At 45.6% G+C, this 27,741-nt stretch overlaps 2 protein-coding genes across 3 annotated transcripts in view; both read right to left on the minus strand.

Annotated features, from left to right (window-relative positions):
* Lama3 (laminin subunit alpha 3) overlaps positions 1-27,741 on the minus strand; it is a 216,352-nt gene that overhangs the window by 114,872 nt on the left and 73,739 nt on the right. For both annotated transcript variants that reach the window (XM_010638727.2, XM_010638728.2), the window contains exons 12-21: positions 26,318-26,452; positions 19,002-19,139; positions 16,739-16,785; positions 15,733-15,832; positions 14,881-14,933; positions 14,553-14,658; positions 13,707-13,806; positions 5,761-5,917; positions 3,528-3,660; positions 1,474-1,616 (exon numbers count right to left, since the gene is read on the minus strand). In XM_010638727.2, the coding sequence (XP_010637029.1) occupies positions 1,474-1,616; positions 3,528-3,660; positions 5,761-5,917; positions 13,707-13,806; positions 14,553-14,658; positions 14,881-14,933; positions 15,733-15,832; positions 16,739-16,785; positions 19,002-19,139; positions 26,318-26,452 (1,112 nt within the window). The remainder of the gene's footprint in view (positions 1-1,473; positions 1,617-3,527; positions 3,661-5,760; positions 5,918-13,706; positions 13,807-14,552; positions 14,659-14,880; positions 14,934-15,732; positions 15,833-16,738; positions 16,786-19,001; positions 19,140-26,317; positions 26,453-27,741) is intronic.
* On the minus strand, positions 9,460-12,046 carry LOC104872477 (eukaryotic translation initiation factor 4B-like). Its single transcript, XM_033757605.1, is given in 5 exon segments — positions 9,460-9,870; positions 9,873-10,406; positions 10,409-10,660; positions 10,663-11,409; positions 11,878-12,046. Coding segments are annotated over 5 exon segments (2,013 nt in total). The 3' UTR covers positions 9,460-9,559.

Raw genomic sequence — 27,741 nt, forward strand, 5'->3', positions numbered from 1 at the left:
CCAGTTTTTTTTTTTTTTTTTTTTTTTACTTTCTTTTTTAACTACTAGAAATTGAACCCAGGACCTTTGCATTGAGCTACATTCCTAGCCCTTTTTAAAACTTTCTATTTCAAAACAGGGTCTTACAAAGTTGTTCACTTGCCCAAGGTAGGCTCAAACTTACAATTCTGTCTCAGCCTCCCAGAGTATTGGGATTACAGATGTGTGCCATGCCTGGCTCTGAGTAAGTTTTAATATAAAAATGATCATTGTTGTACTAGTAATTTTCCTGAGGCCGAGACTGTACTTTCTCATTGTGCTATGGTTTAACAGATCCTAGTGTAGTAAGTAGTAAATGTTGAAAATGGGTGCTCAAAAAAATGTTTCTAAGGGAAATGGATAATAGTAGGGAAGCCTCCATGTATGTGTAGGCTACACAATTACATGGCTAAATGTCACCAAGCACCTTCCATACCTTCTAAGTAGTAACTTATAAGGAACTTTCCACTAGTCCAACTTCATATCCACTGTTGGCGTCAGTGAAAATTTCCTCATTTCTAGCTTCTGAGAAGTACTCCTAAATCTGTTTAAAGCACTAAAGCTTCCTGCTAAGAAGGTGCAAGAAAAACAAGTCCTGCATGGACAGCATAAATCTTCATGTTCTCTTTGTAAGATCTCAGATTTGGAAAGGACCCAGAAGGTTAAGTGTTCATCCCATGGCTTGATAGAAGCAAGTGAAACAGGCTTGGAGTTAAGACTCCCACCTCAGAGTTGCCAATCAACAGCTTTCTGGTCAAAGTGCATGAAACCAAGCTTTTATATGAGACTTTATCAAACACCTAGCTACAGGCTAAAGCAGACCTAATGCACCTATGGAAGAGGGATGCCCCAGAGAACAGGTTTCAGTCTCCATCCCGTGGTACTCGGGCTCCTCTATTAGCACTCAGGGACACAGCCTTTCTTTGGACTCGGGGCTCTTTGTCAGAGACGATCAGTGTGGGGAGACTCCAGGTAGGAGACAGCAGGGGATCATGGGAAAGCCCTGGCTCCTGGGACCTCTTCCTTCTCTTCCTCAGAGATACTGGACTTTTCCACCCTCCAGGACCTTCTGACTTTATTCTGTATAAGTTCCAGACAGGTCTATTTTTTAGAAGCCTCCTGATTCATGATAGCAAATGCCACACAAGCTTATAAAGGTTTTGCATTTGGTCCGACAACTTTGAGTCCCTGTAAATCATAGTTTGATGTTTTATTTTGGTTTTGGTTTTGATTTTTTGGTCTAGAACAAGCTAACTAGAAGGATATAAAAAATAATTACAATTTCAGGCAGTTTCTATGTCATTATGCCATCTGAAGACAAAGGTCACCTTAGCTTCCTGTGTAGTAAAAGGCAGCTACTCTTGATGCTTGGTGGCTTGTGTCACTGTGGGTCACAATGTTGGGGGAGACCATCTCTGGGAGAAGCATCCTGCAGGGCCCACCACTCTGTCTTACCAGGAGGACTCCTTCGGCCTTGATCAAAGCAACCCACATCCCTGGTGTCATTGAGAATGGCTCTGCCAGGCCATTTCCGGGGATGGTGACAAAGGCTGGCTGCTTACTTGGCAGGAAAGTGATCCCTTTCCTTTGAGTGGCACCTGTTTGACAGACAAAGGACTGTTTAACACACTTTTCTCACAGCCATTGTTAAACTTTCAGATAACTCAGTTTTCAACATTTGGTTTACACCTGAAAAAGTTGAAAGTGGTTTATTGATCATGTGACCTATCAGATTTACTGATCTTATTTTGTAAAATGGTATGTCTGTGTTTTCACGTGTATACGATAGGCTAGAAAGATATTAATATGATGTTAGCAGTAGCTGTCCATACTGTGATTATAAGAAATTTAAAAAAATATTTTAATGTATTAAATAATACCTATAAGCTGTTATAGGATTATTCAATATATTATACTGGCTATTAAATTATTTTTTCTTTTCTGTTTATATGAGATTCTTTAATGCTTATGTTTATTAATAAGCATGCATTCATTTCATAATTAAAATGTTTTGGCTATTTGTTTTCAGGATGCAATGTGTTTTCTTCCGCATTAAATAAATGGTCCAGAAACAAACAAAACTTCTCCACCTGAGTCCAACTGAGACTTTTTCTTGAGAAGAAATGCTCATTCCAAACCCTTGCATTCCTTTTTGTTCTGCAGACATCAGTGGGGCCCACAAAGTGCTAGACTGGAAGTGAGTTCTGGGGACAAGGCAGTCAACACAGGAAGAACAGGCTTTGCTCCTGGATGATGGGGACAGGGTGCTAAGGGACGAAGACTAGAACACAGGAGGGCCAGGGATTTAACTCAGTGGCTCTGTGCCTGCCTCACAAGCACAAGGTCCTGAGTTCAATCCCCAATACCAGGGGGGAAAAAATTAAAAATCAAGAACAAACTAAAACACAGGAGACTAAGGTGCAGCATGGACAGTAGTATTTAGGAGGAGGCCTGTGTTACCTGGGGAATATATAATGGGCTCCTGACCAGGCTTGGGGAACGCTGTCCTGGAAGATGAGAAAACTACCCAAAACATATTCCAAGGGTGTGAGTTAACAGAGGGAAGGCTGCTGGTGGCAGCATCACCCAGGAGGCTGAGGGTTCTATTGGAACAAGTCTGGAGTCCTAAGACATTGTCCACTAAGACTAGCTGCACCTGAGGAGATTACCAATCTTCTCAGCTGTTCCCTCTTCAGTCCACAAAGCATCTTCATGCAAGGGCATGGAATGAGTGCTGACTCCCTCTACACAGGGAAGCCAGCCTGCCAGTGCTTCCTGCCAGGTATTAGCTAATTGGCCTCCAGCCACACAAGCTGGGTTGACACAGCTCAGAATCCTGTCACTTCTCCCCTCAAACTCAGCACTGCCGTGGCTGCTAAACAAAGCTCTTACATGGTGATCTTAAGTTAGAGTTTCACTGGCACCACGTTGTGTCCCTGTGGGATTCCAAATGCTTCCTGGGCCCTGTTTCCAGATTAGAGGGAGCCCAAGTCCCATGCAGGGCAGATTTTCAGGCCTTGTCTCTGGCTGTGAGGAAATGATGCTCTCTTCTGACCCTAGTGGGATCAGATCCCCTCAGCCCTGAATGGGTTTGCAGATCCCTCCTGGAACTCTCTTGGGCTTTGTGTTTACAGCCTTATCTTAAAACCCCCATCCTGACCACTTCTCTGTGAACTACCTGGCCTGGTCTGAACGACGGGAAGATGAGGACACCTGGCCAAGGTCTCTCCACACTGAAATGTTGACGCGCACTTGACGATGTCATGACCCAAAGGGTACCCCCAAGGGGAAAAAAGTTGTGATGTCACCTTTTTAAATGATGGGTAGTGATAACTTAATGCAGAATCTAAATAAGAAAGTTTAGAAAACGAAAGGGTAATGGAGATTACCTGGAGACCTGTGGAAACAGAACGTGTGCCAGGCTTAACCTCTTCTGAGGATGATCTGTGAAAACTGGAATTGTGTCTTCATCATTTCCCAATGGAAAAGAGGCCTGAAATTGTACCCACCTTTCTGCGTCATGTTTGGGTAAATAGTTATATGGCCAGCGACTGCTTCAGTTCCAGGGTTAACATATCTCAGGATAATGCGAAACAAGGAGCCATCTGCCTTCCCCACATCCAACGTCAGCTTTACTTTATTCTGAAAAATGCCAGAAAGCCAGGAAGTATGGAAAAGGAAACTGGTTAAAAGAAATGCTAGCTAATCAGTGCCTTTATTCTATTCAGGTTTCACCCCTGAACTTGCAGTGCATGCACACACACACACACACAAGTGCATATTTACACACCGGCAACAAGCACCAAGCTTGATAACGGATAAGCCTGGCAATAAATCAAAATCACTTACAATGAAAGTTACAGTGAAAACGCACTCCCTGGCCACTGAGGTCCTCTTTTGACCATTTTGTAACCACACAGACAGAGCGGAGTTTTAGATGAGCTAGATTAAGAAAGCCATGGTGACCGAACAACCACCACTGGCTGGGAAAAAATAAGAAGGCAGAAGAGAAAGAAAGGAAAGTGCGTCGTTTCGCACATCTCTCCCCCAAAGAGAGATGACTCCAAGATCCACTTCACAAACATGTGATTGAATGTTCACAGAAACCAGTGGTGGCTGAGGGATGGTTAAAGACCCTAAACCCTGAACACAGTGACAAAGTCTGAAGATAACAAAAATATACCAGTTTATGAAGTTTTATCTCAAGCTCTTATCCAAGGAGAATGTTAGTTTCTTGGCCTACAAGAAAGGTCCTGTGGGTGGGTCCCTATGCCCTGGGGCTTACACAATACTAAGCACTGTGGCACCCATGATCCTGAAGAGAACAGTGGAAAATTTTAATTCAGAACCACAGACTACATGTCCAAATCCAGCTATAGTCCAGGAAAGTTCATGAAGCATGGAAATTCCCAAGTAGGTAGTCCTTAGGGTCCCCCAGCTCCTTTGGTTCCAGTGAAAGGGACATTTTCTGAGTAAGGCTTTGGAGACAAAAATGACAGGCTTTCGGTAGAAAGTTCTGGAAGCCAGAGCTACAGGTGTCCCACACTGAGGTAATCCCCGGCCCCCAGCAATGAACTGAGCTTATCTTTCAATGTTAGTACCAAGTTGGGAAACAAATATGCAAAAACATATTAAAAGCAGAGTAAAGGAAGTGGTCACTCAAGGGACACCATCACACCTTCCTCAGAAAATCGACCCTCAGAAATTCATTCCTGGTGTCAACCAGCTAGTTTTTGAAACTGTAATCACCTGTGAAAGAGTCTGTACCTTGATCATGTTTCTGTGCTACTGCAACTCAATGAATCTTCTATGTTTTCCTGAATAATGAAGGTAGGTCAAGGTACTAAAGAAACCAAATTGTTGGAGTGGAAAGAAAAAAGACAGAGGTGTCTTAAGATCCTACAGTATTTGGCCAAGGCAGCTTGGCTGGGAGAATTTGACGAGGGAAAAGGCAGCATCAGAATCAATGGGGATTCCAGGAGAACTGTGGGCCAGTCCCAGTATCTCCACCAACTACACTAGTCCTGGATGTGCTAAGGGCAGGTGTTGGGGTACCATGCTCCCTGGTTTACCCCCTTCCTCTGAATTTCTCCAGTGAGGAGCATCTGGAGGGGACCAACCTCAAAGAGAAGTTCTGAGCACAAAATTACTTAACAACAGTACAGGATTTTTGTATAAATATTGTATACCAAAGGTAAGCAATGATTAAACTTCCTTACTTGCAAAGCCAAGGTAGGACGAATACAGTAGAAAAGAATGAAAGGAAGAAGAAATATGGGAAAGAAGAATTCACTTGCACTAATTAAAACCCATTATTGATCTTCCTTTCGGTTCACATATTATTCGGGGCTTACAAAAGCAACAGTCAAGTATTAGCAGCACTAGATTTTCTGGAATTATTTAAGCCAAGTGATTTTTATTTTCCACAAATAGCATATTTTAAGTGTCCCTTATGCTACAATGTAGCCTAATGTTATTCAGGAATCTTCCTTCTTTCTGTAAAAAGGCTCCAGAGATAAACACCATTTTCTTCCATCTTTTTCATTTTCGGATTTGGTGGCCAAATTAAAGCGCCAATAGATTGTGAAATCCACATGTGTGCTTGTCACTTAAAATCTCATCCTACCCCAAGTCTAATCTTACCTCTGACCACAGTCTACACTCTGGAGAATGTGAATGCTGGACTCAGTTTGGGGGACAGTTCACTTTGGGGGTGTGTATGGAGGCTTCCCTGCTGCATACCTGTACTTCAGTCATCTGGGAATAGCCTCGCCAGCTGAACCCAGGAAATTCCTGGGGATCGAACCCAAACCGAAGGATCTTGCCATTAGGTACAGTGCCATCTTCAACCTCATACTTCATATGATGCAAATCTGGGAAATAGTAGTTCCAGTCAGCCCTTTTATAAATGAAAAGTAGAAACAGATACATCAAGTTAGGCTCATTGATTATCTGAATACACTTTAATCCCAATAGTTACTGTTGAAAGCACTCCATCTACTTGACAGAGTACACTAAATAAGGATAATGAGGACGGCCCACTCCCTGCTATCTCTCTAAATTATTGCTTTCATTTGAGTAAACATCCACAAAATCACACCCAACAACTACTCATTCCAAGCATTAAAATGAGACAGTCATTTAGCACAACTCTCTATGTTGTCTAACACACCCTTTCATACTTTATAAATGGCTGCCAAGATCTAAGCAAAGTCAAATTAGGTTATTTACTATTCACCCATTCATTTATACACGTTTGCTCATTATACAAATATTAATATCTATGTGCCAGGTACGGTGGCTACCTGCCATAGACACAAGAGTGAACATGACATAAAATATTCCACATACCAAATCTGCAAGTTAAAAAAGTTTCTCTGTATATGTATTCTGATCACTAAAACTGCTTTTCTGTGCCTTATTTTCTCTGAAACCCTATACTCATGGGCTCCCTTCAAGAGCCCAAATGTGGCAGTCAGAGAAAGATCAAGCATATTCCGATGTTGTGTGAGGCAGTCAAACTACCTGAGGTTCTTCAAAACCATAAAGTTTTGCCAATCTGGCCACAAGCTGATAGCAGTCAGTGGATTCAAGACACAAAGATCAGTTAATCAAAGGAAATAAAAGGTCACGCCCCATATAGAAAGAATTAGGAATGCTTACATCTCTGGAAGACATTTACAAAGATCCTTAAAGATGTTTGTTCCCATTAACCTAGTGATTCTGCTTCTAGGAATCTACCCTAAAGAATGATTTTATATACAGTGGCAAAGAATTAACTTGAAAAGGTCCACAGTGGAAACTTGGAAGCAATATAAAGGAACAAAAATCATAAAATATTACATAACTATTCATATTCTGAAAACTAATGAAATGAGAAGCATTTATTATAATCAGGTGAAATGAAGAAATGGATACAAATTATACGAGAAAACATAAAGCTGAATTTTATTCACAAAACAACCTAGAAAAAATAAACCAAAAATATTAAAAGGGACCCTTGCTGGGTAGTGGAGTGAAGATTTTTCTTTGCCTTTTTACTTTAAATTTAAGAAATTTCTTACCATCAACATATGTTACATTTATTATGACCAAATTATTTTAAAATGAATGAATTGAAAAGCTGGGCGTAGTGGCATATGCCTATAATCTCAGCACTTGAGAGGCTGAGGCAGGAGGATCGCTGTGAATTCAAGACCAGCCTGGGCTACATAGTGAGTTCCAGGTGAGTCTCAACTACCCTGTCTCAAAAAACCAAAAAAAGAGAGAATTGAATTCTTTTTTTCTTTTTTATAGTGAGTTCCAGGTCAGTCTCAACTACATAGTGAGACCCTGTCTCAAAAAAAACCAAAAAAAGAAAAAAAGAGAGAATTGAATTCTTTTTTTCTTTTTAATTTTAAACATCAGATTTATTTGGAGAAAACAAAACAAAAAACCCACAACCCAAAGGATGGGATTTTACATCTCAAGACATCTCCCAGGTAGTAAGTCTACGGATTCCAAATCATTTTCATACAAGATATTTTTGTACAAATTTTACATGGATTCGGGAGTGGGACATAAACCAATCCCTGTTTAGTGGGGCAAGGAAGGGGAGTGGAGGCAAAACAGCTTTTTGGGTGCAACTCTTTGGAAGGAGAGCAGACACGAAGAGGGCTAACTCTGCCTTTTCGTCATCTACAACCAGTGGTTTAAAAAGCAAACCCGTTCAACTCAGGGCATGTCTAAAAGCCCACTTCCTAGCTACTGCCAACCCCGCCGATTGAGGGTAATTCTCCGGGTGTACCTTCAGTCCACTGGATGAACGGCCCGTTTCACCCACTGCTGCAGCTCACGCACACCCAACCCCTGCAGGGCTAGAGAGGGTCTAACCTGGGACCATGGGAGAAGAGCTCGTCAATAGAGACCGACCTACCCTCAGCTACCCTCAGCTACCCTCAGCTACCAAGGGGACAAATCCCATCTACCAAGCTGACCCCCAAAGCAAAGGTGCACATAAAAGCTATTGTGTTGCAAGAGAAACCAGAATCTTGTTAAATAGATCTTTCATTTTTTTTCTCTCAAGGGAAGCTAAAAACCACACTCCCTCCCTCAAGCAAAAAACCACACTGGTCTAGGCCGCATTATAAACCCAAGCATTTGTGTGGGATTTCACTGAAGACTTGTAAAGAAACAAAGCAAAACCAAAAAACAGAACCCATACCCCACAATCGAGGTTACAAGAAAAGCTTCCAACGTAACTGTCCCTAGTCCATACTTATTCATCCCCAAAGATCAATCTAGAGTTTTGTGATCTAGAGAAGGGACCAGAGCAGCAGGAGCAGGCATGGATGGAGGGAAGGAATGAGAATCAAGACATCAAAGAGCTGATTTGTTTGAGAAAAGCATTGATTCATCACGTCACAGCATCCAGTGGCTGACATAAAATGCCTAAGAGGTCATGTTGTGACTTATCTAGAAACTAGTCTCTGGGAGGTGAGAGTAGCGTGAGGAACATGGGAGATGGCTAAGACTCTGGCATTATTATTTTGGTGGAGACAGGATCTCATTATGTAGTTCACACTGGCCTCAAAACTTGCTATGTAGTACCAGCTGGCCTCAAACTCACGGAGATCCTCCTGCCTCAGCCTCCCGAGCACTGGGATTACAGGTGTGTGCCACCACACCAGGCCCTAAGAGCCTGAATTTGTTAAAGCTTCAAGGTTGAAAAAAAAAAAAAAGAATATATTTCAACTTTCAGAAAGAATAAGAGAAAGGACAAAACCAGGACAAGACTGGAAATTCCCATGACTCTTAAGTGCTTCTTACTCCATCAAACAACCATTCATGTGTTTACTGGAGGTCATACCATTGCCCCCTACTGCCTGGTACAAAATTATCCATCACCTCCCAGAAGCTTCTTTTCCAAGCACAATTTCCCCATTATTTTGGTCCCAACCAGTCTTATTCTTTAGTGGCCTGTAGACACACTCCCAGCTACCCCCCTGGGGGGTAAAAAATAAAGTTATTTCCCCTAGGCTGGCCCCAACAATCACAATTAAAATAAGAGGCAGGGCTGGCAGCCTCCTGGAGACAAACAATTTAAGAGACTCAATCTAGCTTTCCAAGGATGGAAAGTTTATTCAGATAATGCTTGACGATTCATATATGCCACAACAGGGTAAGAATGAAAAGGCAGAAATCTCACTGCTCCTTATCCCTCCCCTACTGCCCAAAGATTCCAGGCATCATATCACTGTCATTACCATTTCTGCTAAATGGAGGCCCCTAGGCACTAATGACACAGGCAGCTGCAACTGCATGGTACCCTAAGAACACACCACAACTTTTCATTAAAAAGCTGTAGTCTCTGTCTCTCTGGCTATTCTCTGGTTACTTCGATACTTTAAAGGCTGCAGCAGCATGCAACACAATTTCATTTTTTAAGGAAGATCTCCGGGAGATGGTGCGTTTTATTTTGCCTTGTCTGGATAGAGGTTTGATTTGCTCTTGAATGTTCCAGGGTGGAGAAAGACTAGGAGAAAGCACAGGCTGTCCAGGTCTACTCAGCGTGGTCTTCTCCTTCATTTTCATCTTCACCATCCACGGAAAGAGCAGCATACTCGCTTGCAGAACTGAACTTGGAGGCTGGATTTTCCTCAGGCTTCTCTGGCTCGGGTGCAGATCTAGAGTCTTGATCCTTTTTGCCATCTTTCCTGTCTGTCTCCTTCCAGTGGTCTTTGCTCCCCCCATCTCCTGGACCACATCTGGAGCTCCCAGTGTGGCCTTTTTGGACATTTATCCCATGTATTTTGTTTTCATCTTTCCTTGCCGGTCCTTCCTCAGAAGGCTGAGCTGGAGCTACTTTTCCCCACCGCTCGTAGGGGATTGCGGCTCTGTGTCTGAGCTCTGAGTTCCAGCAGGAGGGTTAGAACTTCGCTTCACCCGTGCATTCTCCTTTGGTGGAGGGGCTGGCATTACCTTTAGAGGCTGACCAGGTTTGGGAGACTTAGAAGTTGGAGAGTGACGGTCTTTCTCCTTATTGAGTGTTTCATTTTCTAGAGTCTTCTCACTCTCTCTCCTTCGGGCATTTCTGCCAGATGGGGCTGAGGTCCCGGTCCGTGATGACTCACTTCCTGTCCTTGACCTTTCCCGTTCCTGAGTTTCTTCACTTCGCCAGCTCGGGTGTCTCTCCCGAGGCCGTTGTTCTAGTTTTGGCTCATCCAACTGACGCTGCAGTTTCTCCTGCTCCTTCTGTAGCTGCTCCTCTACTTCTCTCTCTCTAGCAGCCGTGTCAGCAGGCTTTGCTCCTCCGAAGATGGAAGCCGCTCGACTGGACTGGGAGGTGCTAGCAGAGCAATCATCCTCCTGAGGAGTACTCCGAGGCTTCAGATTCAGTTTGGGTCTTTGGGGGGCCCTCTGTCATCACGCCTGTAATCATCCCCGGAGCCCCAGGGCCGATCATCCCGTCTGTCACAGCGGTCTTCATAGCGGTCTCCTCCTCCTCTGCAGTCGCCATCTCTACGGTACCCACTACCAAAGGCTCTTCTGCCACTGCCTACTCTGGAATCATAGCCTCTGTCACAGTCTCTGCTGCCTCGGTCATCATAGCGGTCTCGACCCCCATAGCGATCCATATCCCGGCGTGGGCCATCCCGATACCATCTCGATACCGGTCTGAATCGCAGCGATCTCGATACTTGTCTCCAAAGCCGTCATCACCTCTTCCAGGCGGGTTGTCATCAAAGCTGTCAGCAGCAGGACCGGCCCTCCAGCCTGTGTCTGTTTTGTCAGAATCTCGATTTCTATCTCGCCCAAAAGAACGATCATCTCTGTCTTTATCCTGTGCTTGATCAGCAACATCCACTCGAATTCTTCGGTTACCTAGAGACTCTTCCTTGAGACTGAGGGCCCTGAGAAGGGAATCCAGGTCCTCAAACTCAGCATAACCAAAACCTTTCAACCTCTCCGGATTGCTAGGTTCACATGGCAAACGCACTGCACTGATATTTAATACTCTAAAGAATTCCTTAATAGAGTCTTCCGTTACATCATAGGGCAGGTTCCCTAGAAAAGCAGTGTAGGGTGGAGATTTGGGAAGACGGCTCCGGTCGATATTGGGTTCCCAAGCAGCCCGTGGAGCAGTGGGAAGGATGGAACGGTCAATCGGAGGTGCCCTAAACACATCATCATCATTACTGTGCCAAGTGGTTGAAACGTCTCCCTCCAGGGCATCTGTTTCATCAGCCCAGCTGACTGGTTTGGGAACATAGGTGGTTCCTCCACCAGTCCCTCCATCCTCAGCCAGAAAGTCTGTTAGGGAGATAGTCTTTCCCTTCTTATTCTTCTTTTTTGCTGAGGCCGCCGTGTTTGGAGAGGGAGAGAGACTGCAAAGGACCCAGAGGAAGCAATCACGTGATTATAGCGGGCGCGTCGGGGTAGGAGACTCGAGAATTGAACTCTTTCTAAACTTGTAAGTAAATCTAAAAATACCTAGCATCTGAAGGGATTTGGTACAAAAGGACACAGGATCTGCCAGTCTGCGGGAAAGCCACCCTGCCATCAACACTGCTGGCTCATTTCAGTTGCCATTTACAGCTGAATCAAAGGCCATGGTCCAAACTTCAAGACATGTACGTATTTGCTGAAGTCTAAAAAGTCAAACGTTTCGTCTCTGAGTAATTTAATTTATACTGGGGTCTACGGCCATATCACCCTGAACGCGCCCGATCTCATCCAATTTACATGGGCTGCATTCTTTTATCCTGAAAATTAGCCAATCACCTACATACCCGGAAGGAGAAAAAATATTTGCCTAAATAGGAGAGCTCAATTATCAACACGAGTTGGAAAACCTTTGAGAACTCGGTAACCAGTTACACAGTTTCTCCCGTCCATTGTGAGCTCCGTAGCCACAGGAGGACAGATCCACAGACTCATGCCAGGTTTCCACAACACGGCCCTGCCTGAGAGCCAGGTAGGAAGACTGGGCGGCCCTGACTTTCAGAATCTGAACGCTGGACACACTGTGGGGAAAGAAGGGAAACATCGTACGGTGGCCACCACAGAGGGGTTTTTATGGAGCTGTGGACGAAGCAAGTAGTGACAATGCCTGAGATTTAGGAGATTTGCATTTCATAGAGTTTCCAGCGTATGACTAAAAGTCAGAATATTTAAACTTCACACTTTGCTGCGTCCGAAGAGAGTCGATGATGGATGGATCGCGGTTTCAAAATATAAGCGATGTGATCAAAAACGTGGTGAGTGATTACATTTAAAAACAATTTCTACAGTCAAAGACACATTATCACCCGCCCCCTTGCGCCAGACACTTATGCTGTCGTTCTTGTCACTTTCTGAAGCGGTTCTGGAAGTCCTCTTTCACGAGTTAGCCGCATTCTCCTGGCTGCCTTGATGTCTTGAATGGATTCAAAACATTGATCTTTCTCACTCATTTTGACTTTGGGAAAGAGCCAGGAGTTGCAAGGTGCCAGGCCCAGTGGATAAGGCGGATGAGGACACACCATGATGATTTTATTTGACTGAAACTGCTGTACTAGAAGAGACCTATGTGGCATTGACCAGGGGCATTGTCAGGATGGAGGATGAAAACTTCCTCTCATTTTTCAGGCCATTTTCTCCAACTCTCTAATAAGCCCCTGAAATATTCAGAGTTCACCCCAGAGTTCCAGGGTACAAACTAAGCTTGCACAATTCCATCAAGGACAAAAAACAGCCAGCATCATCTTGATGTTGAATCTTGATTGCCGGCCATATTTTTTTTCACAGATGGAGAACTGGGTGATTTCCATGGACAGCTCTGAACTTCAATCTCAGCATTATAACCACAGAGCCAAGTTTCATCTCCTATGACAGCATTCCTGAAGAAGCTGGAATCTGAAGTGGGAGTACTGCACGACTCCGATGAAATGCGTTCTTCGTGATCCTTGATTTCCACCACACTACAACACACCTTCTCTCACCCTTCGCCGGCAACACACAGGTTGCACTGAACAATTTGAAACTTGTCACACAGTCACTAAGGTTCTATGCGCTGCTTGTGGCCATGAAGATCCCTGTCCTTCCACCAGATGGCGCTGGGGAGCGGCCTTCGCTGTGTTTTTGACCACACCACATACAAATTGCTAAACACAGCAGGCAGAGATGGTAGGCAGCCATATTTCCCACAGCCCCTCTGGATCTCAGTCTCCACTTTGCCTCCTTGTTTTCACAGTTTGTTTTCATGTGCTTCTGTAAGAGAGGAGGCACTTCTTCCCACTTGGAAAGAATTTTTGATGCCTGCCCTTGCGACTCGCCTGCCCTCTTCCTCCCCTCGGTCCTGGGCCCCACAGAGAAGGAGGAGCTGAGTCACTCCTGAGCATGCGAGCGCCACCCTCTGTTATTCCCTGTGTCCCCGAGCTGGAGGCGACCTCTGTGCCCATCTCTGTCACTTGCCACCTGGCTTTTTGCAGCTGTCCAATCCAAACCCGGGAACTTGTAAGGGTAGGTGTTCCGTGGCTTACACAATGCAAAAGGTTTTACGGGCAACCTCACGCCCGATTTTACTGGACTCCCAGATACAGGTCCAGATTTCAGATGATGCCATACAGCTTTGGCTGCGCTTGATCCCTAGGACAGAGCCCGGCACGGATGGGAAGGTCTAAGACAGCTCCCACCCCTGGACATGGGAGGAGGCCTCCCGCACTCACCCCTGGCACGTGTTCCCCACCACATGCTTTCGGCACTTGCACACCCCGTCGGGCCCTCTGCACGTGGGGTCGAGCGCCCCACCAACGTCACACTGACAGCCTGGAAGTCAAGGAACACATAGTTACCCATCCGACCACCTCCACGAAACGTCTCCCTCCAAATGCCAGGGACCTTCTTTGCTCTGTCACATCTTATGCCTGGCAGGGGTTTGAAATATGCAGAAAAGGCCTAAGGGAAAATGGTGCAAACCTCCAAAAGCCTGCTTCTAAATTGGAGGGGCATGACGGCAGGCAGGCTGGACACCAGTCACATACGAAGGTGACAGGAGCCAGGGGCACCACTGTAAACATGCGCTAAGGAGCAGACCGGGGGTGCCAAGGGTAGCCTATGGGCCGGCTTCTCCTGCAAGCTCAGTATTTAATACAACCCTGCTCTTAAACTCTGGCTTCTCCGACAATACAAAATACAACTTTAAAATAAGTAAGCGCTGCTGTTATTTATAACCCTAACAGGTGCCTCCCATCCCAACTCTTTTTCCAATAATTCAACCAATGGTGATCTGGGAGGAGAGCAGGAGAAGCAGCTCCATTTGTGATCTATGACTTGTGCCTGCTGACGACATGGCCAAATCCCAGGACAGGGTGTTTCAGTGCCGTCCCAGAAGGCGGGCCTGAGAAGATGCCTCTGACCGCCTCTGCCCTTCACCACTGCTTGCCTCAGGACTCATTGGGCAGATTTAGCTTTTTTTTTTCTTGTTTTAGTACTGGGGCTCGAATTTGGGCCCTTGTGCTTTCAAGGCAGGCGGCGAAACCACTGAGCTAAATTCCCGGCCTTGGCAGATTTACCTTTACATCCAAAGTAATTCTGATTTTCCAAAGTGAAATATCCATCAGAGCAGGTGTCACAGGCATTGCTAGTCACGTGGGCCTTGCAGGGACAGTTCCCATTTCTCTGTAGAACAATGAGTCTGATGAGAAAACTGAGAAGAGCTATAGAGTTCTCTATCTTCAAGACAGAACTGGCTCATAATCCAATAGGAAGCAAGGCTGCCAGATCTGAGAAAGGTGACCATGAGGGTACAAGCAGAGGTGCGCCCATCTCCTCCCCTGGAAACCCCAGGAATGGCTGCTACAACGCTCTGCCACTCTTATACTGAAAACCAGCCCACGTTACCTGCACACACTCTCCAATTTGGCTCTGCGTCCCCGCCTCATGACACCTGCACTCTGTGGAGATAAGAAAGTGTCCTTGAGCCAAGGTTACACCGTGGATGGGTCCCTGCACATCTGCCACCTGGCACGTGCGTTTCCTGCACACCTCAGCGGTACTGCACCGGAAATTGGATTTCTTTCTGGAGTGAGCAGAACAGGTTGATCAATACAACCTCTCTAGGGGTCGCAGCTTATGGCGACTCCAAGACAAAAGCTGCAGCGGCATGGACTTTTTAAAATGAGGCCATGCCAAGGTCCTTGTTGGTGTGCTGATGTGAAAATATACTCTACTGAAAGGTACTCGCTTCACTCTTAGTACCCCTAACACAGGGAGTGCAACTTATCACTCTGGCTTCGATTCAGGTATAAAATTTAAATGGAGCCAAAAGGAGTGGGTTATAAAAGCAAAGAGGTAAAAAGCATTTTTCAAGTAGCTGCCTTCACACACAACAACCTACATGTGGGAACAGAACATAAATGCATTGCGGGGATTTTGAAAGTGATAGAAGTTCTGGCAAAAGTGGGAGAAAAAGGTGGAGGGGTTGAAGGGAGGGCAGGGGAATGAGGAAAAAAGTAAGAACCAAGATGAATTATGTAAAGGTGCAAATTTCCAGTGATGAGTGTCACTATATTGTATACCTAAAATGTACCAATAGAATTTTTTAAAAGTTGGAGAAAAAAGCATTTCAGAGATTTTCCGACAGATGGAATTGTTTCAACAAATAACTCTTTTGTGGGTGGAGTCAGGTGAGGTAGAGAATATTAAGAGGAAGCTATCAAGTAGGAAGTGATGGAGTGCTCCACGGAGGTTTACCTGAACACCCAGAAGGGTTTTCTTTGGCCAGATTCCAATACAGTGGTTTGCAGACATTACAGCTAGGACCTTCGACATGATCCTTGCACTGGCAACGCCCCTTTAGAGGAAAATCAAATTAACAGTGGAATTAAGACCTGATTTCAAACGTGCATTCTGAGCAGAGGCTCGTCACAGGGCCATATTCTGCCCATGCAAAGTAAATTAAGTATATCTGGGGGTTGATTCCAACAAGTCTTCTAATTACCTTTTCTTTTTCTCATTTACTTGCTGCACACATAATCTACATTATTGTTCAACAGAAATTGGACAATACAGAGAGAGGGAAATGCAAATATTGTTCATATCTGTAACTGTGTCTATTCGTGCTGTTCTTGGTGTAGACTATACATTTAAATGGATGAATATCCAAATGTTTAACAGATTGGAAATCTGTAAGGAATGATGCACATAGGAGAGTGCTTTGGGAAAAAGCAAGATTCTGTGCCTTCCATATAACTGAGCCTCACAGTAAGGATGCCAGGACCTCTTTCTCACTGTCTGCCCAGTGCCTGGAGGAACCTCAGAATACTATAGTATGTGCTTGCAGTATTGGACAGGTAGGGCAGTGTGTTTGTACACAGCCAGCTTTATTACAATGCTGGACCCTGAGCCTCAGAGTAACCTACAGGAAGAGTTCAACTCCAAGACTGAAATATAATGTTTAAGTAAATGTCATTCTTTGCCTTATGCAAACATCACAAAATCACCTATGCACTTGGAAAGAGAACACTGACCTCCTCAAGAAATTTGGCCTTGGGTCTTCCTTTAATTTACTTTTTTCTGGTACCAGGGATTGAACTCGGACTTCGGGCTTATGAGGCAGGGACTTTGGGCTTATGAGGCAGGTGGCAGCATCACTGAGCTAAATCACCAGCCCTCCTCTAATTTACTTTTAATTGTAAGAAGCTCCCACGTGGTTAGCGTTGAATAATCACCCTAATAGTAGAGTTGTATGTCTACTCACCGAGGTGAATCTGATGGTTCCGGCTATGTCACAGATTCCGCTAAGACCTGTACATGGTTCAGAAATGTCATCAGTGTCTCACAGTTTGAGTTCGTCTTTCTATTTCAAATTTTAAAATTTCTGCTTGTCTTTGCACCTATATTTATAGCTATAAATAAATAGGTGGCAAAAACTTTGTGTGCAATTCATAGACAGGCATACACCAAATGATGTTTATTATTCTTAATTCCCAAATCGGTCCTTTTTGTTATCAAACAACTCAGTTCCCTGTCTCCTAATAAAACACTAATTGGAGATTAGGAGAGTGCAAAAATTTTAACATCTTTAGAGTCATCCAGAAGAGGGCAGTATTGTACTAAGAAATTTTAATTTGTCCAGTTAATTTTCTAAATTCAGTTTTTGGTTAACCAAGAGTTAATTCTTTAATTATTATAACATTTTATTCCATACCTGTGCTAAAGTCATTTATAAAACCAATTTTTGCCGGGTGTGGTGGCACATGCCTGTAATCCCAGCACTTGGGAGGCTGAGGCAGGAGGATCACTGTGAGTTTGAGACCAGCCTGAGCTATATAGTGAGTTCCAGACCTGTCTCAACCACATAGTGAGACCCTGACTCAAAAAAAAAAACAAAACAACAACAACAACAACAACAACAATAATTTGCCACTCTGTGGTGGTACATACCTGTGATGCCAGCACTCTGGGAGGCTGAGGCAGGAGGACCATGAGTTCAAGCCCAGCCCGAGCAATTTAACAATTAAAAAGGACTGGGGATATATCTCATTATGAAGGCACTGGGCTTAATCCCAAAATACACACACACACTCACACTCAATTTATTTGTATTTCTGCCTTTGTCAACATAGCACAACAAGCCTGACCAGGGGATTTAGCTCAGTGGTGCCACCGCCTGCTTTGTAAGCACAAGGTCCCAAGTTCGATCCCAGTTACCAAAAAACAAAACAAACAAGTGGAGTAGGGCCAGTGTTTCAGTGTCACTATTACGGCCTTTACAATGGCAAACAGGTTTGGTAAGCCTGTTCAGAGCCCAGTTTTCAGATCATATTTTATATAGATCTGCAACCAAATCTTGTTTCTTTTATAAATTGTTCCTTAGCTTTCTGCCTGTTTCCTCTGTCTCTGTTCACCTCAGCTTCCTGTTGGTCTCTCCCCCTTCTTCCCCTACAGTCAACAGCCCTCTCCTCCCGCTCCTCCTCCTCTTCCTGCATTTTTCTCCATTAGTCAATGCGACCTTTCTGCTCCTTTCCAACACGGCCCTGCCCAGCCTTGGTTTCCTCCCTGAGGATCAGCACGGTACACAGCACTGTCCATACACCCTGTGCGTACGAAGCACCGGCCTCCAGCCCTGGCTGCTCAGCCCTCAAGGGCAGCCCACCCTGAGGGGTTGTCTTCAGGGGCCCGTGGGCTTTCTCAGGGGTGAGCACCCCCTCTGACTGCTGCCTGTGGTTCCCAACTTCAGGAAACCCCAGTCCCGGGATTCGGCTTGACAAGTCTGGGAAATTCGGCCTGCAGAGGGCTCTGGACAACACCGCTCTGAGTGTGATCGATGAGCAGTGGGACTAGGCCGGGGAGACCAGGTTCTCTGCGGAAAGCCTGGGTCAGCTTCCACAGATCTCTTCTCAACAGAGCAAAAGGCCTCGGGAAAACAGGCAGGAGCTCCTGACACACCCTGGTGGCTGCCCACAACAGGGAGCTTGGGAGGAGGGTGGGCATCACATTTCTGTCCCCTCTGTCACAGAACATGGCCAGCTCATGCTAGGTCCCATCTCCTCCTTGGCCCACTTTTTCCCTGGCACCTGTGCTCAGGTGTAAGGACACAGTGCCCCAGAGGGCAGGGGCAGCCAGCAGGGAGGGGCACAAAGAGCCACAGCCAGGGGAGCCAATGGAAAGATCCCAGTGTAGCGCATGCCCACAGCAAAGCCAGCAAGGAAGGCGGCACTGAGACTTAGTTCAGGGGCCAGTGAGTGCCATTCCGCTGTGCTCAGAGAAGTGACGTGTCCGCCAAGAGCCCCACCTCTGCAGTGAATGCAGATTTAAACTTAACTGCAGAACACATCATTTCTTCATTCTTTGAGGACACAAATGTATGTGTTTCAATGGACTTATACAGGGGCAGATTGGTTCATTCAAACATGAGGGTGACCAGGGCTGGATCTGCAGGGGATCTGCAGACCCCTTTGTGGGGCTGGCTGCATGCACTCAGAGAAACCCGCCCCACAGCACTCTGCTGGCTTTCCTACCTTGGCAACGGGGGAAGTCAATGGCTCCTGAGAGGCAGCGGTCACACTGTCGTCCCGTTAAGTGTGGCAGGCAATCGCACTGTCCAGTTATGTGGTTGCAGGACGTCCAGCAAGATCCCAGGGGTGAACACTGGCAGGCTGGGTGAAAAGAGCTTGATCAGACTGGGGCACAGGGCATGGGCGGGCGGGGCAGGGTCTGCATCAGAGTCTGGGGATAGGGCCAGAAAGACCCAAACATTCCAGCTCCACCTCTGAGTAGACCCGAGCCCACTTCTAGTTTCGGGACAGATCTAAGCCTCCACTTCCCTCTCTGGAACGGGACTGCTCTACTTGATAAGACCCTGGGGACTGAAGAGCTGCGGCGGTGCTTGTCAGAACGGCTTGTTCTTCTTCTTCTTGTTCATTTTGTATTCAGTAAGTGACTGGCGGCAGGTGGAGCCTGTGGGGCTGCTTCTCACATATGGAAACAGCCTGGCTAACCTGAGCCAGAGGGCTTCACACCCCAAGGAGTCTGGAAGGAACCTGAGAGATGGTCTCATTGGATCCACCATTGCACGGTGACATTCAGAAGTTAAGTGGCATTTCCAGGTCACCCAACTATCATTCTAATCACTGAACTCCCCACAGCTTGGGGAAATGTTCTTTACACCATGCTACATTGAATTAGTGGGAATCGGTGAATTAGTATTTCTGAGATCCAAATTAATATCCATTGTACTTGGTTAAAAAACAATAAAAAGAACCTTGTTTACAAGGTCTCTAAGTGGAGCCATGGGAGAGAAAAGACCCGTAAAGCAAAGTCGCACTTCTGGTGTTTTATGTATAGGTCCCCTGGGTTTTAACAAGCTCTATGAGACTAAGCCTAGGACCACAGCACCCTGCGGGACCAGAAGACCGTGCAGTTTTTATTCTCTTTGACGCTCACTAGTGGTGACTTATTCTGAAAATGGGTTTCAGTAATGATGATAATGAGTTTTCCCTCACTGTCTGTGGAATAAAAAGTAAATTCTCACTGATGGAGAGGAACTGAGCCAGTTTTCTTACAACTTACATGGGAATTCAACAGGTACTTCACTTGCTCAGAGAGACACACTGAATGGCAGATCCAGAGAATTTCCCACCTCCCACCCTCCCATTTCAAATCCACCCATCCAGCAGACACTGTGTGTGTTCAGTAGTGCTGTGGCTGGCTGCTGTGGTGCAGGTAAACACAAAAATACAGTTCCAGATTGCAAAGAACTATAGCTCCTAAAGAAGAGCTGGAGAATCACTGACGTAATATGACACTCCCTACCCCACAAGAAGCTAAATAGGAGAAACTGGACTAATGCTGCTCCACCAGCTGTTGAGAGGTAGTGGGACAAGGGCTCAGACCCCCCACTATCCTTCCATGGCCCCCACCAGGCCAGTCTGCAGAGATTAAATCCCCACGTAGAGGCGGATTTCTGAGGAAATGTTCTTGGTCTCCATGATGGTTAATTCTATGAGTCCCCATCCCCGGGCTATGGTATCCAGATATTTGGTCAAATGAAGGCCCAGATGTTGCTAGGAAGGTACTTCCTTCTTGGGGGATATTTAGGCACGAAGAGAAGAGTTTCTAGAGAAAGGGCCTTAAGAATGAATTCTGAGTTGACTCTGGGATTTGAGGAAGTAGTTTTCTAAAGTGACTAGATTTAGAGGAACTAATGACTATTTCCAGCAGCAGAAAAATCAGCAACAGACTGTGGCTTGATGTAGCAATAGAAATACAGATCACTATTAGATACTCCTGGGCAAGTACTTAGAAGAAACGGAACTTAAAACAGTCCTGTCAACCTCATAAGTATAATGAAGTTGGTTGGTTGCTTCTAATTATGTTGGACAAGGTGGGGACAGAACATAAGATATCTGAGATCTGAATGCCTGACTCAGACACAACAAAAATCACTTATGCAATCCTTTGTCTTCCTGAAAGCCCTTATCTCCTACACTCTCAGGGCTGAGACTACTGCAAACCAAACCCACAATTCCCATCCTGAAAGTGGCTGGACTAGCAGAGGGCAGACGAAATGCTGTTCCCAAATTACCAAGGGGAGATCCATGATGGGGATAAACCTTATGCCCTGTGACTATAGTCAATTGAAAACATCAACCCCCAAACCACCAATGGCCTAGACCCTATACAAAGGAGGACTGGGGTGACTCTACCAGATGAGGAGCCATGACCAACTGAGGTGCCTGCCGAAGCCAAACAGAATAGGGACCGGGCAGTGGAAGGAGGTCTTCTCAGCTACAGCCACATGGCAAGTTACAGAAGTGGTGAAGAAAGACAACTATAATGCGCATTTCTTCCTTATTTTGGTATGAATGTGGTGAGTACGGTGTGTATACTATGAAATAGGTATGTTTTCTTCCCTCATCCTCTTACCACACAATGTGAGATATTCAGATTTCATGCTGTACAATGAAGTTACAGAATACCAAGGAGAAGTGTGAACATCACCCAGGGATCTCACATCTTCTTCTGGGTAAAGGGTGAGTGTGTTTTTACTGTGTGCCTGATAGTTGTAGCATGCTAGGGAGAATTATGTCCTTGTTATAGTGTCTATTCAGAGGTTACTTTGGGTTTAAGGAGATATGGATGGGTGCCCCTTGAATGACTTGTGTTGGTTAGTTTCCTGTGTCAGCTTGGCTGGGCTATGATGCCCAGAAGTTTGGTCCAGTGCCAGTCCAGGTGTCCTGTGGACCTATTTTCAGATGAAGTTAACATTTGAATCAGTACACTTTGAGTAAAGCAGGTAACTTTCCATCATCATCCACACAAACAGCTGAAATCCTTAAGAGAAAAAGACCACCATTCTCCTAGGAAAAAGGAGGAATTCTGCCTCCAGACTGTCTTCCAACCATAGCTGCATAATCAGCTTTCCCTGGGGCTCCAGCTTGCCAGCCTGCCTGGCACACTTCAGACACGCCAGCCCTCACAAGCCATGATGTGGTCTCCTAAAATAAGTTTCTCTCTAGATATCCACACATTCTATTAGTTCTGTTTCTCTGGAGAACACTGGCTGATCTGAGCTCGTTTTGCTCTAAAGGGAAGTGAGTGTCTCAAAGGAAAACACTTGTGAAGGCGCTGAGGTATCCGCCCGCATGGTGGCTGCATCTCCATGGCCTGGTGCGGGCGGCACACACTGGCCCTTAGGACTGCAGACTGCCACTCTCTGGAGGTGAGAACAAAGACTTGCCCTTAGGAGCACATACATTGTTTTAAAGGAGTTACCCAATCTGGCAACATGCTTCTCACTTCAATCCAACCGCCCGTGGCAGCCGCCAAATCCCAGTGCAAACCCCAGCCCTGGCCATCCTCCTCACTCTTGCAAATACTATAAGGCTTCAAAGCATTCCATTCTGTTCTTTCCTGTGGTCCAGGTCCTCTGGAATTCCTGGACTACTTTACTTCTTCCTCTTTACTTCTCATTTGCTGTGCCCTAAGACGACACGTTTCCTCCCTAGGAACATTAAAAAATAATACAAGTTGAGCATCCCTCATCTGATATGCCTGGGACCAGAAGTGTTTGGGCCAGAAGTGTTCCAGATCTTTTTAGAGTTTGGAATATTTGCATAAACATGATGAGACGCCTTAGGGATGAGACCCAATTCTAAATGCAAAATTCCTGTGCACATAGACAGAAAGTAATTTCATGCTCTTTTGAAACAACGCCTCACTAAACTGCCAAGTTGGCCAGGCTGGGCCTGAACTTGAAATCATCACTCCGGCCTCAGCTTCCCAGAGCGCTAGGGTTAGTGTTAGATGTACCAATGTTGTACATTATTTTTAGTGTAGCTGTGTTTTGACTGTAACTGGTCACATCAAGTCAAGTGTGGGATTTTCTACGTGCATTATTTCACTAAATCCTGCACTGTTGCTCTCCTCTTCACCTTCAGTAATAAACTTAGTGTTTATTATTACTAACACTGCATAGGTAAAATATAAATTAAGTTACACAGAGCTCCTCACTGTCGAGGGCATGTTTTTATTACCACCATTTTGGAGCTTTTCCTTCTGGTGGGAAAACAGGCTGACACTTTAGTGAAACCCACAGAGCCAAGAGTCAGTGCCCACGATAAGTGTCACAATCCACTGCCCTAGGAGTGAGCATTGGATAAATTAAACCTACAGAAAATCCTAAGCCGTTCAGTGAAGCAGCTCAATGTTTTCTTACACAAAAATTGAATTATAATCGGCCAGTTCAAGAAGCAAAATTGCACAAAACAGCTTCAGAATGTTCCCTCTTTTCCCCCTGGAGAAGCTGGGAAACTTTGCCAGGATCATCCCAGGCCAAAAACTTTCCCATACACCATCCAACATCCACCATCATTACCGGATTTGCCTGACTCCTGAGAATCTGCTAATTCGGAGAAGGAAGCTATTGCACTGACAACATATTCACAGGAGTTTCTGCGGCCACATCAAACTCTAATGAGAATGGTTCTGGCCCCTGGTCAGGTCACTGTGCTTGAGGTTTAGGGGCAGCAGCACTTCAGTTCATAGGTGGGGTGGAAGGGACATGGACCACATTCCCACCCTCCTTCTGTTCTAAGTGCCAAGTAGTTGCTATCTAGAGAACTACACTAAAAAGGAGATAGGGAAGAAGACAAAAAGAGGAAGAAAAGAAAGAAATGAAGACTAGAGGAAAATGGAAAAGGAATGAAGAACAGGAAAAGAAAAAGATAAAGAATAAACCAAGTTAACAAAGAGAGTTGTCAGCCAGGGGTATAGCTCAGTGGTTCCACTGCCTGCCTCGAGAGCACAAGAACCCGAGTTTGATCGACAGTACCAAAAACAAAACAAACAAACAAAACACAAAGACAGTTGTCATTGTATTCTGTGGTCAAAGACAAAGAGTTGAATGAAACACACAAATATAAGTTTTATAAACATGCAGACAATTTGACAATCTGCCCTCTTATTGGTGGTTTTATTTCTACTTCTAAGAAAGAAAATTAGGTCTTCTTGTGAGCCAAAGTCAAAATGGGAGAATACAGCATACTTAGTAAAGTCTGGATTCAATTAATCTAATGCAGAACATAAATCCAGGTCTGTAGTTGGCATGAAAAGAAATGTTTTTAAATTCCCTTTAAAGAGCATTTTTTTAAATCTTTAAAGCAAATCAAAAGCAGAGCCATAAGAACAGATTTTGGTTCAAATCTATTAGGCCATCTGATGTAGCATTTTGAGCCACATTTGATTCTAAAATTCAATGGAAGAATTTGTCCTCTTCCTCTAAAAATGATCAGAAAAGCTGTCAGGAAAGAAGACAAGTGCAAGAGAAGGCAGACGGCAAGGAGAGCGTGCTGTGTGATCCAAATGATTCTAACCTAAAGCAACAGGCCACAGGAAAGACCTGGACACCAACCAGGAAGAAGACAACAGCACACATTTCCGGTAGAACTCAGAGAACTGCGTGGGAGCAATTTCAGGCTTCTCTAAGGCTGGACATGCATTAGGGGACGTGAGTTCTCAGCAAGGATAGGACACTAGGCCAGCTGCTTCCCTAGGCTTCAGCCCAAACAATGCTTCCCTCACTGCCCATCCACTCTTTCTGCGTGGAGTGGAGAAACTGGAAGACAAAAGGGGGAGGTACTAGAGGACATGGTTTACCCGGCCCCTCTGCATGGCAGGGCGAGTCTCTTCCCCTAACCAGAGCCAGGACTGAACTGCACACAGGACCAGCAGAGGCTGACTGCAAACATTCACCATAGGGACCACACAGCACCAGCGGGGGTCCTCCAGTTCCCCCCGCCTCAAGTCTGTGAGCAAGCATGCCACTTCCGTGCTTCTGGTGAGTTCCGAAGGCTTTGGGAGACCTTTGCAAGCAAGACTCCAAACCAGCCCTACCAACAATGTAAATGAGAAGGTAAGTTCTTATTTCTCAAAAACCTTGACTTCATTTAAAGCATTCACTGTGTTTTTTATTACATCTCATGAAGAGAAGAAAGAAGACTTCTAGAACTGCTTCATAAAGTGGCAGGAAAGACGGGATAATTGTGTTTGAATCAAGAGTGGGTATACTGAGGAGAATTCATAGCTATGTGTCTTTCACTCTAATATTTTTAAAATTTAAATATCCACTGCATTATTTCAGTCACAACTTGCATAATTAACACAATTCTAACACAGGCATCACTTGTGCTGCTGTTTCTACAGGAAATGTACTGGAAATTCTAGTTTCTGATGCTGTATTTCTGTGGTTAAGACAGAGAAAGAAAAGATATCCTCTTTCTCTCCTTACCCTCCTACCCTCCAGATGGCCCCGTATTCCAGCCGGGACTCCTGAGAGCTTCCAGGGCTCCAGAGTGGCTAGGATGAAGAAATGAAGCACAGGGAAGAGGTCTCCGCAGAGGGTACACCTGTGGAACCGCAGGAAGGGCAGAGTCTGGAGTCTACATTCAGACGGGTGAGCAAACACGGAAATGAACTGGGCCCAGGCAACAGGCTCTTACCACGCTGCTGAGGGGAGATGGAGCAGCTGAGGAAAATGGCAAAAAACAGGAACTAATGTAGGAGCGAGTGCTTCCAGGCTGAGAGGGCTTGGCACCTCGGTACCTACCAGAGCCTCCTGAAAAGGGGGTGAGGATGCTCTCATCTCAGGAACGGAGACACAGCTAGTGGGACCCATGCTTGGTCCTCCAGTGGAAGGAGGGTTTTCTTGCTCCCACTTCCCCCTACTCACAGCACCTCTAGGGGGCTCATGTTGCCCACCAGGGTGATCCAGGCCTACTCTCCCCACCGATACAGGAAAATGAAGACAACACTTGCCAGATTCTCCTAGAGCTGGGCCCCAGATGCCAACGTGATTTGCAAATTAGAACTCAATAAGATGACGCACTCAGGACCAGCCAGATGCTTCCTCCCCACCCCTTCTGCCCCTCCTCACTTACCAGGTGGGAGCCTAGGCTTCCAAGCACCCGGAAGGAGGCAATTATGGTTTCCTGTGTCTGACTTTGCAGGTGCTGCTCCTTCTCCACAGATCCCCTGCTTCTTTCCCCTACCTGGCCGGTTCCTACACCCTCCTCGCCAGAGCCAGGGCTTGAACCCAGGCAGCTGACTCCACAGTTCAGGCACTTGGCCACCGGGGAGGAGGAAGGGAGGGTTGGGAAGATGAGAGGCAGTGGTAACCGGGTCCCAGGAGGACAGACATGTGTCACATGCACATACGAGCCAGGAGCTAATTTACAAAACTGCAGCCACACAGATCTGCCAGAAAGGTCCTGTACAGCTAATCAGGGAGGACTTTATCTCAGAGCGTGGATCTATACGCTATGTGTTACTCACTTACCTTTGCAAAGAGGGAAAGAGTAGAAGCCCATGCTACAAGTGTCACATCGGGGCCCCTCCACTCCCGGGCGGCACAGGCACCTTTTCTGGTTGTCACATATTCTTGGGAGGACACCTTGCAAGTCACAGTCACAGTCTGTGAAGGACAAGGACCAGGGATGTCAGTGGGGCCTCCGCTCTCTGCGCCTTCGCACATTTCTCCCTTCCTTGGGTTTCTATTGCGGAAATAGAGTGCAACGAAGGATGGCTTGTAAACATTCTCCACCTTCTTAAATATTCAGGAAGGTCAGAGGCCCCTTTAAAAAACACCCAGAGATGGGCATTAGTTTACAACATATTCATAATCGTTCAACATCCATCTCTGTGGAAAGGCTTTTTTTGCCTTCCAATTTGAGCATTGTACGATAAACTCCAACGTAGTAGATTCCCACCCAATGGCAACCCTGAATTAAACACATTTATACCTTCCACCTTCCACTTCCTGGGAGAGAAGAAACGAACATAATTTCGGCCCCATGGCATGGCAGTGCCGCTTTGGGCGCTTCCCTGGGAGTGTCTCGCTTCATCCTCCAGAAATTCTGCCCTCCCCTTCCCAACTCAAAGGAAGTCATAAGATGTCCCATGAGAGAGGTGCTTCCTTGACCCAGGAAGGAGACATTCTTAGCACCAAAGACAGAGAATCGACTGGAATGGATCTGGTAGAGAACATAGAAATCACCCCTCTCTGCCTTTAGTTTCCCCGTGTATCTCCTTCCCAGCATCCCACAGATCCATGGTCTTGTCTCATCCTCACTATTTTTTTTTCCTTGTGTAACATGTATAGAAGCCATTGGACCTAATGGCTTCTTTAGGTCTTTATTTTTCATCTGAAGATTCCTGTGTTCATGTAAAATACTAAATAAATTTTTATGCTTTTTTCCCTGTTAATCTGCCTTGTGTTCATTTAATTCTTAAGCCCGGTCACAGAACTAAGAGGCAGAAGGAAGTTCCTCATCCCCTAAAGAAGTGACCAAGGGCACACTCGTGACCAGAGAAGCCTTGGAGCTCAGGCCAGTTTGGGGACCACCCTGTTCATCCCTCACAGCATCCACACAAGGTCCCCAAGGCCACAGCAATGCAGCCTGACAATGCTTCAGGGAAAGGGAATGTCTTACCGTGAATTACAGTCACAGGGTTAAACCAAGCTTTGGGATTTGATGGCAAACTTGGACTAGACCTTGGCTTTGAGATTCTAGGAATCCTGATAGACAACAGAAACAGAAAGACTACCCCACACTCCACCTGGGCCATGTGACTGTGGCTCATGGATACAATCCTGAACCATTCTCTCCCACCAGAGTTCAGAACCTCATCCTTTCTTGCCTTGATGATTTTCAAATTCTCCCAAGAAGAATCTACATCCTGCCTTGTGCCCTCCAACTCATT

Source organism: Fukomys damarensis, unplaced genomic scaffold (assembly GCF_012274545.1).
Source record: "Fukomys damarensis isolate Sample0158 unplaced genomic scaffold, DMR_v1.0_HiC HiC_scaffold_30, whole genome shotgun sequence".
NCBI lineage: Eukaryota > Metazoa > Chordata > Mammalia > Rodentia > Bathyergidae > Fukomys > Fukomys damarensis.